Genomic DNA, 11417 nt, shown 5'->3' on the forward strand with positions numbered 1-11417 from the left:
GTACGAGCGCAAACAAAACTTTTGCCTACTTCATTTGTCTTGAATGGAGCTGTTTATACCAAACCACCACTTTTGGGACGGGCTTTTGTCCTTCAGAAATTGTCTCCAAAAAGCCCATAACTGACCGAGACAAGCAGTAGGGTTCACATTTTTTATTATTTCTCACTTAAAAGATTCATATTTTGATTATAATATTGAATCAATTATTATAGATTTATAGTGACAAATAAGAGTATGTTTGATTTGCTGCATCCGAGCACATATATACAAGAAACTTATATTCTTTTATGTATTTTTATAGAGAAGTTTGTTTGGTTGTCTGCATAGCAGATACAATCTATATGAATTATCTGGATATATGATATATTCAAATTGAGTTCCACTCATAACTAAATTATACAGATACAGAGAGACTACAATATCAATAGAATACACTCATCAATCTAAGATCACAGAGACATTACACCCACTTATACAATCCATCAAGCACCTCCGCATATTCACTCGTACAACTTAAGCAAACACTCTATTCAAAAACTGACTTCTCCGCTCCAATTCCACCCGGCCATAATATACGATGCCATCATTTTTCAACCAAACTCAACCTAAACGAATCTACTCTCGCCGGTGTTCAGAGCCTCTCTCGATAAATACCACTGCACCGCAGCGCCGCGCCTCAGCTCCCACGGACTCAATTCGGCCGCTCCGTAACCGCCGCGAACTGGAAGAAGAAGAAGAGGCGAAGAGCGGCAGCCGCCAGGCTCTGGTGGTTCCACCGAAGAACGGCAGCCAGCCAGTCACACTTCCCCCGCCGGCGCGTCGGTTGGATTGGATTGGTGATCCATCCCAATTTGGTGTTGTTTTCTTTCGTTGGTAAGGAACCCTAACTTGATTGGATGCAATTTGTAATGGGAGATAAATCTCTTACCTGCTTTATGAGCTATCGAATCCAAATATTCCAAAAAGGAAGAAGGATTGGGTGTTCAGCTGAAAACCCATGCTCACCGCTAAAGTCCGCCCCTGTGCCGCATGTTAAGCCTGCCCCTGTTCGCGTCGAGGGTTATCTCAAATCTTAGGCTCTCTCCGATCTCAATTGTTTGTCTTTTTCGCCCCTACCGGGGACTGTTGATTGTTTGCTGCATCCGAGTATGTTAAGTGGTTGCTATCCATCGTGGACTGGGAAAATGGTTGAGCATCTCTTTGAGGATATCTTCATCGTGACCAGGCTCGATCCTGATGGGAAGAAGTTTGACAAAGGTAATTTTCTCTTGCTGTTCCACCAAAAGAACTTTGAGCCCCACGCAGTGCTTTATTGCCTGAAAATGTCCATCTGTCTTGCACATTGTTGTTAGCGATGGCTTAGTGAAGTCTTAAACTTGAGCACTTTCCAGTTCATTCTACATTGCCTAGACCTTTTAGTGCTGATAACATAGTTTTTTTTCTGAGATGTGCTTAATGTTACTGCAAATATGGCTTGAACTGATGTTGCTGTTTTCGTATCCATGTACAGTTACTCGCATCGAAGCTAAAAGCGAGCAGTTTGATATTTCTCTTAATCTGGATGGAACACCAGACACTGGCTACTACACACAGGCGATGCACCTTATTCCTCTCGCAAGTTGATCTTGACATAGTGTACCAATTCATGATGAAATCATGGGAATGCAAGTCTAAATATGTTCTTGGTTCCTAATTGTTATCTTGTTTGAGTGTTCGCTGTAGGCTTATGTTCCATGAGGCACATGGTTAACTTCGCACAGGATGCTAACATTATGCCATTTCTTTCTTTCAGGCTGGTAGAAAAACGCTTGCTGACAAGTATGACTATGTCATGCATGGAAAGCTTTACAAGATCTCAGAAGACAGTTCCAGTGGTGCAGCTACTAGAGTGTATAGCTTCTCTGAACTTCAAATTAGTGAATTTAATCTAGTAGGACTATATTGTGGGATATGTTCTGTTTAATGATGATGTGTCATGGTTGCTTTCCTAGTTCTTGTGCATTTTGCTGGGTCTTAAATCATGTTTCTGAACCAGCAAAAGCAAGTTTGAGCTGTGGTTGCTTCTTGAAAACATCGTTGTAATGGTTGAGTATATATAAATATAAATCGATAATGATGGACCCCAGGAAAATTTTGGAATAGTGAAATTGATGTCCATAGGTTTGAGGGTACAGAGTATTCTTTCTTGAGTCCTCTAGCTTGCCAATTCTTAATAGCACCTGTCAGTACTAGGTAATTGGATCTTGCTAAAGTTTAGCATGTTAACATCATCTTGCTGATTAGCAGAATATTTTTATGGTATAAAACAAAATTGTATTGTAAATATTTATGGGATCTGCTTTTGTTCGAAACAATATTTTCTCTAGAGGAAACACTGCATTTGGCTGATGTCTCGTGGTCATGTGGGCCTCTAGAAGTAATTATCATAGAACTCAAAATCATTTAATCAATGGAAGCTTTATGTGTTAGGTTTTACATCTTTGATGTTTCTTCTGTAAAATATCCAAAATATATGGAAAATACTTGCATGATCCTTCTGGATTCTCCGAAGAAATGAAGCAAATTAGTAATAGCAACTGGTTCGGTTAGACCAATTCAGTGTATGGGCTTCGTACATTAGGAGTTGTGCTTCTTTTCTTTCTTTGAACAGCAAGTATGTTATACAAGGTTACATACCACATGCTAAGGAACTTTAGCAGTTTATTTTCTGAAACGGTTCAGGTGAATAGCATTAAGTCTCAACAACTTTCAGAGAGCAAATTTTTGGTACATCTAGCTGTGAGTTTGAATTGCAAACCTATTTTGCATGTGCTATCTGAAGTATTCCTGAATGAAGTGTCTTGCTCAGTTTACTATATGCTACATTTCTCTAATGTAATGCTGCTGTTTTTATTCCAGGGAGATTTATGCATCTTTTGGTGGCCTCCTGATGATGCTCAAGGGTGATCCTTCCAATGCTGCTAGCTTCGAGCTGGATCAAAGGCTGTTTCTTCTCATCAGAAAGGTGTAAATGTATTTGTTACCTTGTTGGTAGTCGTACTCGACTCCACCCTATATGTACTCTGTCGGTGGTCGTATAACTTTCGATTAATAAAATGACTTCTATTAGCAGTCATTTGTATGACACTGTCACTAACACTTGCTGCAACTGAGCACATTAAGCATGTTATTGGAGGATTATTACGGTTCTATCCTTTGGTTTATTGCATTGGGAAGGGTATGCATATGGAATTATGTATTTAATCTGTGTATGATATTGATACATTAGTTTTTGCATGTCGTAACTTTATATACTCATGTACTCGATCAGAACATTGGACCACCCAGTCGCCAGCAGCCGATCAATGAACTCCGGACGGCAGCTGTTGCTGGTACAGGCTTTTGGATGGTTACAAAGTTCACATGATTCCTTCCCAGCCTCCCTGAGGACAGGAACAGTTGAGGCCCAGAGCACAAGCCTTCACTTGTACCATATATAGACCAGGATATGAATTGGGACAACTTTTGTATTAAAACTTACTCCCTGCTCCTCCCCTGCCAGCCACAGAAAGGCTCAAAGAACCTTTGCCAAAAACCAAAGAGATTGGACATTGTTGGACCACTGCCTCTTCAATAAGTTTGAAGAGCTGGCAAAGGGTTCTGGACCAAGAACAATCCACGAAGCGCATCCCCTACTCATTGCACCTAGGAGCAGTCACCAAATACTGCCACAACCTTTTTCCTGGGATCATATCTTCAGAGATACTCATACTGCTACTTCACATTTGCTGGGGCAAAAAACTAAAAACAGGCAACAGATGTTATTGTATTTATCAAAATAGATATCATATAAGTGTATTTACAAATTTAGTACTATACCTCAAATTTCGAAAACTAGATTTTGGTACCTGAGGCACCGAAAATAATAGGTCTGGCTTGTATTCGGCACCTGAGGTACCGAATATGGCGTTGTTCGTCGTATTCGGCGCCTCAGGTGCCGAAAATTCCCTGTATTCGATGCCTCAGGTATCGAATACATTGCACAATGCCGTATTTGGCACTTGAGTTGTCGAATACGGCCCGGCGTGTTATGACCGTCGCGCCGTGTCTTTGCTTTCGGCGCACTCCGGTCACGTCATGTCGCGTCGTTTCGCTTTTGTCAGTTTTAGGGAGACACGCGCTACTGTGTTTCGCTATAAGATGAAAGCGCGCTCGTGAAGAGTAGCAGCAACGCATACACGAGCCGCGGAGCAAGAGGAGAGCATAAGCACGAGCAAAGTAGCAGAGGAGAGGAGAAGCAGCAACACATCGCATGGAGAGGAGAGGAGAAGCAGCACGCGGTGAGGAGTAATAGCAGCGCGAGGAGAGGACTTTCTATATTACATGTATGTTTGTTTATCAGATACGATATGACCTTCTATATTTATTATGGAGAAGTCCCGCAGTTTTGCATGGGGGACTTGTAAAAATTCAGAATTGCCAGCACATAGAGTTCAATTGAGGTGCCTATTGACCTCGATGGCCTAAAATCATATGTTATGAGCCTTTTATGTGTGAATCAGTAATCCCGTACTATTATCCTGGAGGGTGTGCGGCCACGGTTTGCTCCAAACAGCTCGGTCATTGTCCATACGTTGTTCAAAATGAGTAGGAACAACGCATGGGCTTTGTACTCACGCAAGATATTGGAGAAGAACTTTGATATGAGGGTGTACGTGAATATAGTGCCACGACTGATGCAAGGTGATGCAGTGACTACCGTGAAAGGCTCAGGCCAGCATGAGATGCATGAAGAGGATGGAGGGCGTGTTGGGGAGGGCAGTTCCGATAGAGGGAGCTAGAGTGGACCCTTCTGAGGTAGATGCAGAATGCATGGATAACGAAGCCGGTGGTAGCAGGGATGAAGAAGCTGCTGACAACGATGACCTGGTGCCGTCGATCCAGTACTTTCATGGTGCTAGTTTGCTGGATTGTGTCGTCGTTGAGCATAACACCTTATCTAATTGGGGATACTAGAATAACGACATCCAGGTCGGGCAACAGTTTTGTAACCGAGGGAGGTCATCCACTTTATTAGCAACTATGTTGTAATGACAAGAAGGGGCCACAAGTGCGCCTGATCTAACCCTACAGAGTATGAGATCAGGTTTACTAAGCACCCGAACTACCCTTACTTTCGTACGAGCACATAAGTCGAAATATGAGAACTATTTTGTGATTAGTAGACACATCCAACATACATGCAGCGAAGAGGCTATTAGGAATGTGAGCCACACCGTCGATGTGAGGTTCATAGGCTAACTCCTCATCACCCTTGTTGGCATGGATATTTGTTTATCACCAAAATTGATTATGGAGGAGGTGAAGACTAAGACTAGTATGTTAATCAATTATCACACCGCATGGTGAGTGAAGTAGAAGGCGTTGAAGATGCTGTTTGGAAGCTTCGATTTTGGTCCATGAAGCTTGTAATATATTCTAATTTGTTGTTCACATATTTCTTAAACCATAAAACCTGAAATCATTGTCATGGCTCATGGTGGTCTTCCAGATCTTCTTCAGCAGCGGCACGACGAGAAGTTTAGGGGAAGGATGATTTTCATAGGGCAGCAGGTACTGCATTTATATGTGCAATTTCATTGCCATGATAATTTGCTACTAACTCAGTACATATATTGGATGCCTCTTGCAGTTGCATCTATTGTGAGCCCGGAGTGTCTACACGATTAAGGAGTTAGATCCTCGATTCCACGAGCCACTTGCACGTGTAGGACTACTACCATTTGCTCTCATGATGGTTGGAGCTCCCATAGAAGGCAGTGGCAGGACACCTCTCCCGCCGATTGAGGAGCCATTGCTCATAGGTCTCATCGACCGGTGGCGTCCCGAGACGCGCACTCCACTTTCCTTTTGGTGAGATAGTCATAACATTGAGGGACATGGCCATGCTAACCAGGCTGCCAATCAGGGGTGCCCTGTTAGTAGTTTCACGACCAGCAAGGGAGCAGCGAACGGGTTATATTCAGGGCAGGTAAATATTTGTTATGCAATGCACTTCAAATATTGTTGCATCTATTCAAGCTTGATTGACCATCAGTATCTTGTAGGTTTGGAGTGCAATATGACAGGAAGGATGCTGACCTCTCCATATCCTGGATTCATGGGCTACCACAGTTTGGTGTGTGCCCATCGGATGCGGATGAGGCTACACTTATGCAACACTATGAGTGTACATGTACGTCCTGCTTGGAGGCATCATGTTCTGCAACATGACAGACGATTATATCGTCACTTATATTGTATGGTTAGCGAGTCAGCTCGCGTCACATCCTTATAAGCCGATATCTTATAGTTAGGGATTTGCTGTACTGGTTGCAACCTACAGAGGATTATGTGATGCAACCCAGTGATCAAAGAAGAAGGGAACTATTACATGCTACATACACCTCTTACAGCTATGAAGTTGGGAGTACCTCTCGGTTTGTCGGCCTTGGGTGCTTGAGAGCTACTATCTAGTTCTCATTTCCGATGGCATTGCAAGTGAAATGAGGCCTACGATGGGGTATCGGTGGATTCATGCTAGGCTGAGATGGAGTCAGCAGCAAGACCGTAGTAACTACTCCCGGGTGATCAGTGATATGGATATCCTCAACGCCGATCTCATGGAGTAGAATCCATGGTCGAAATTACGGATGAAGGGCTCATCACATTCTCTTGTTGGCATGACACAGACTTATGGTTGACCAGATGCTTCCTGTTGTATATGAACAACGCGAAAGTATATTCTCATGAGCGTGTACATAGGTAGTTCGGGTACCGATAGGTGGTGCCAATACCTCCCCCATGAGACGCCGGACAGGCGCACGAGTAAGTGTGTTATTGTAGGTAGAATTAGTATCTTTTAGCTATCCATGTTAACAAATTATAATTGTTTATGTCACGTACAAAAGGAGCGCACAGGGAGGGGGGGCGGAGGAATGCAAGACTGGGCATCTGTGAATGCTGAGCACCTACAGAGTTGGACGGAGTTAGCCGCGCTGGATGTCGTCGTTCCTGTTGGACAATACGACAACGCCACATACTGGGAGAACCTTTCATGGTACCGTTCGCGTACGCGTACCACATTACTCAGGGGACGCGTAGAGCTAGCCCCCGGACCCTTCCTCGAGGATCGTGCCTGCTTTCTTCATGTTGTGGTACATGATGAGGTACTTATAACGATTTTCATTGGTTAAACCTCGCTATTACTGACATGGCCCTCATCTTCTACAGAGCGAAGAAGCGTACGAGATGCATACGCAGGCGGAGCAAGTTTGTAGGGAAGCAAGCGGGTCATCAACGTGGAGGGATCGGAACCCACTCTAGGACTACATGAGGACAAGAGTGCCCCACTTCCTATCCGCTATACGTGATCTAATTGGTTGTGCCCGCAATAGAGGTGGGACGACCAACCAGCCATGGACCCGTCCTGTGCCTCCCAAAGCAGGCGCTCGTCTAGTACTCGTGAGGAACTCGTTCGGACACAGTCGCGCGTGGTACCTTCAGCTTCGGAGCACCATGTGTCATGTTCCAATGCTGAGGCCGAGGAGTGCACGCAGACACCTGCGACCGAAGCAGTTTACACTGGGTACACAAGCCCCGTAAAGGACATAACCTCCTCAGACTACGAGGACACCTCCACCTGCAGTATCGACTCATCACAAGGACGTTGTTGACTACTCACAGCAGACGCCTGACTGGAGTGGCATGCATTTTTTTGAATAGGCTTCTGCAATGCAGGCCACTAGCTTCAACGATCTCCTTAGCGAATAGTACCCTAATATCCCGATACACCTGGAGGTTCATAGTGGTACCAGGAGGGTCAACCGTCGACCCACCTGACTCCATTGGAGCACGTTTTAGGGGTATCCACACTTCCACATGAGGATCATTCGTCATGGTGCATGCATGGTCGAGTTAGAAAAGCAGGATATACATTCAGTGGAGGTCCCACTGGGCAGAACAATGATGATGAGGAGCAAGGGCACATGAGATAGGGGCAAGTGCAGGCTACTGGGATGAGAGCCACACACCTGTCAGACGCTTACACTCCTAGAAATTGCGTGCGATGTCGTCATCGTTGAGTAGCCAGTGCAATTTTTTTGTGCACTTGTACTTATTAATGTAATTAATTCTCAATTATTTAATGTAATTAATTTTCAATTGTTGTTAATGTAATTACTTTTCATTTATGTAATTTTTGGTGCGTCGTCTTATTCATGTATTGTTAATTTAATTACTTTTTATTTATTTAATATTTGTCAAATAATTATAGCACATAATTTTGTTTTTAAGTTACTTATTAAGCATTGTTACATATTAGTTATGATATTTACTACTAGTTTATTAAGCATTAATTTATTTAATGCATCACATATTTAGGTTTGTTATTTTCTATTTGTTACCCTATTTATCTTTTTTTATTGATTCAAATGCTCCTCTTTTGTGTTAAGTGTTCCCGGAAGATGCACAGTTGATCAACAGAGATATCACAAAATTCTTGGTGATATATATGTTCTTCGGCGGGGCTATGATGCCTGATTCGCGTAGAAGACAACGATGGTTAGCGAACCTAAGGGTTGTAGGGGCGTCCTCTACTACCCATCCAGAAACTGACGAGGATGCTGATTTCATACCCCAATGCCTTGACGTTCCAGCAATCATACAGGAGAAGGTTCAAGGACCACTGCAAGAGGACGTTTACGCACCACATCAAGATGGTGTACAACTGACAAGAAAATAGGATGTGGTAGTACCATGATAGCTCAAGATGATGACGATGACAACGATTTCATGCCACAACAACCTCTTCCTCCATCGCCTCTATCTCCGGAGAATATTGATGACCCTGAAAAAGATGGTGGGTTTGTTGGTACCTATCCTTACAACATCCCATCATCACCTCGGAGATGACAATTATCTTACCCTAATAGCATTGACTGGTACAACTGTTATTTTTCTGCTAGTTCACGTCACCATTTTCCTCCGTCATCTTGAGATGATGTAGGTATTTAACATCTATGCACTATGAACTATCCAAATATCAGGCATGACTATTTATTTTGTTTACATTTATATTTCATTAGTTCTTCGATGGATGTATGGTTAGTGTTTTATATTAACTTACTGTGCTATGAACTATTTGTAAACTTTAGCTGAAGCGTCAGAAGGAGTGCACCGTTACTAAAGCTCGCAAAGAAGATAGGGAAACGAAGCGGAAAAGGACCCATCATGCTAAAGCGGAGGTCCCTGATGTCCTGAAGAAAGGCAAATATCTTAGGCGCACTCAGTAGGCAGTATCTATAATAACCCGGTCTATTTTTATTCTCTAAGATATGTTAGGTTTAGCAGCGATACACTATTAAATTAGTCATTAGATGCATGGTATATGCCAATGTTTGTTTATTATCATATGTAACCACTGTACCGGGTTATATGATAAGTACGCTTCATAACTACTATTATTTGATAAATTTGAATTTGTATTATCCTAATGTTACCTCACAAATTACACCCATCAATTTACATCAAGTGAAAAAAAATGCGTGGAAAAAATCTCTCCTCGCTGCTAAGCTACCAGTGGGCTACAAAACTCGCATGCACCCAAAGCACGAACAAGACGTGACGTGACTCGGTCGGAAGTTTTAATATTTATCAATTAACTCACTGTTAAGTTTTAATATTTATCAAATGGTAAATAATATATCTAAAATTTAAACAACCAGATAATGAGTACGCAGATGGGGATGCTATCTCTCAAAGCAGAAAGAGAGATCAAGGAAGAAATAAAACACAAAGAACAACAAGAAGAGAATTAATATTAATCTGAGAGTTTCAAAAACTGTGTTATCAATTATCATCAGTAGACAACGACAAAAAAATACAACCAATTAAGTAAACAACATAATAACTGAGCTTCTTGCCATACATCTATTAAACCTCCTATTATATATTATACATTTGTTTTGTATATGCAATGATGATTTTGAGTTGGTTATGATAATTTTTTGTGAATTTACCTCTTGAATGTAGATTTTGTGTATTTTTAAATTTATTTTTATTCAAATTGAATTTAAAAGATAATATCACATAAAATGATAAATGCATATAAATAAAGTATTACAGTGGAATTTATTTTTTCATCAAATAACTTAGAGTTAGAAATATTTTTATAAATTAGTAGTGAATTTTCTAGATTTTTAGGAATTTATTTGAGACATTAAAAATTGCTAGAATTTATAAAAATAGACTTATTTAGAGAATTTTAATTAAATATTGGTTTATATTTTTTTATCAAACTAATTAAAATAGGTTGCTAACTGAAATCTAGTCTACTTATAATTTTTAGATCAAACTAATTAAAATAGATTGCTAGTGAAATATAGTTTAGTTATAGAATGTTTAAAATTTTTGAACTATTTTTATACTCTCAAATAAAATTGATAATTAAATAAAAACATAAACCCGTGTAAAATAACTGCTAGCTTTCTTCTCATACTTTCTGCCACCGCAATCTGGCGGCCCACCTTTTTCGGTACCAGCCGAATACACAAGCAAAATTTACAAATATACTAATATATTATTTATTTTGATAAATACGTTATCATATATTGTCTATTTTTAGATTTTTATCTATTTGCTAGTCATCTTTACCCTGTACAGTTGTACCGAAGCTAGTACTACGACCTGTTTGGTTGGGCACACGTATTGCTATAACTAAGATTAGACATCTGCCGACGTTAGGGCGCGTCTAACTTTATGACAAAATAGAGCCGTTTGGTTAATTGTCATCTTAGTTGTGGCAAAATGAGTTATGCTATTGTTTGGATTCCCACCTTAAGAGTTAAGACATGCCAAAAGATTGGCAAATTGTATTATGGCAAAGTATGCGGTAGGCGCGTAACTTTATGTGGCTTGCCAAAGTGTGGAAGTGAAGCCAACGTGGGGCTAACTCGCTGTGGCACGCCCGGCGTCCAACCAAGCATGTCCTTAAATCTGACATACATGCAGAATGGACTTCAATTCAAGCACAAGATGCATATACGGAGTACTATATTAACCAAGGCCAAGGACAGGCAAAAGGGTACAAGAGCATTAACACATGCTGATTGAGAAGAGAGCAGGTGATGGGCTGGAACAGTGTATCTGAGTAACTAGAACTTAAAAGCTGTCATGTTCAGTGTGGAAGCTAAGTGAAACCCTCTCTGCCATGGTGACACAGGCCCTACACAAGATACTCGTAGGATCGCTGGAAATCTTTTCCTTCTCAGAAGATCATGTCTTGTGATCCTTTTGAAGGGGGAAAGATGCAATTCAGATATGATGAACAGAAGAATCTTCCATTTCTAGGATCGAAACAAACACCTCACGGAGGAAAGCTGGGAAAGAGCTGAGCCGGA

General features: G+C 41.3%; 1 protein-coding gene across 5 annotated transcripts; it reads left to right on the top strand.

Moving 5' to 3' along the window:
• Window positions 1-482: 482 nt before the first annotated feature.
• LOC133883684 (DNA-directed RNA polymerases II, IV and V subunit 8B-like) lies at window positions 483-3180 on the top strand. 5 transcript variants are annotated; one of them, XM_062323067.1, is made up of 5 exons: window positions 488-871; window positions 1178-1257; window positions 1511-1593; window positions 1793-1890; window positions 2899-3180. In XM_062323067.1, exons 2-5 carry the CDS (start codon window positions 1185-1187, stop codon window positions 3008-3010), a joined length of 366 nt encoding a protein of 121 aa, XP_062179051.1. In that variant the 5' UTR covers window positions 488-871; window positions 1178-1184; the 3' UTR covers window positions 3011-3180. The 5 variants fall into 5 exon arrangements, with proteins under 5 accessions (XP_062179047.1, XP_062179051.1, XP_062179049.1 ...); XM_062323065.1 differs by having other exon boundaries at window positions 489-873; window positions 967-1257; XM_062323066.1 differs by having other exon boundaries at window positions 489-873; window positions 971-1257.
• Window positions 3181-11417: the final 8237 nt, after the last annotated feature.

Source organism: Phragmites australis, chromosome 10 (assembly GCF_958298935.1).
Source record: "Phragmites australis chromosome 10, lpPhrAust1.1, whole genome shotgun sequence".
In the NCBI taxonomy this organism is placed as follows: Eukaryota; Viridiplantae; Streptophyta; class Magnoliopsida; order Poales; family Poaceae; genus Phragmites; species Phragmites australis.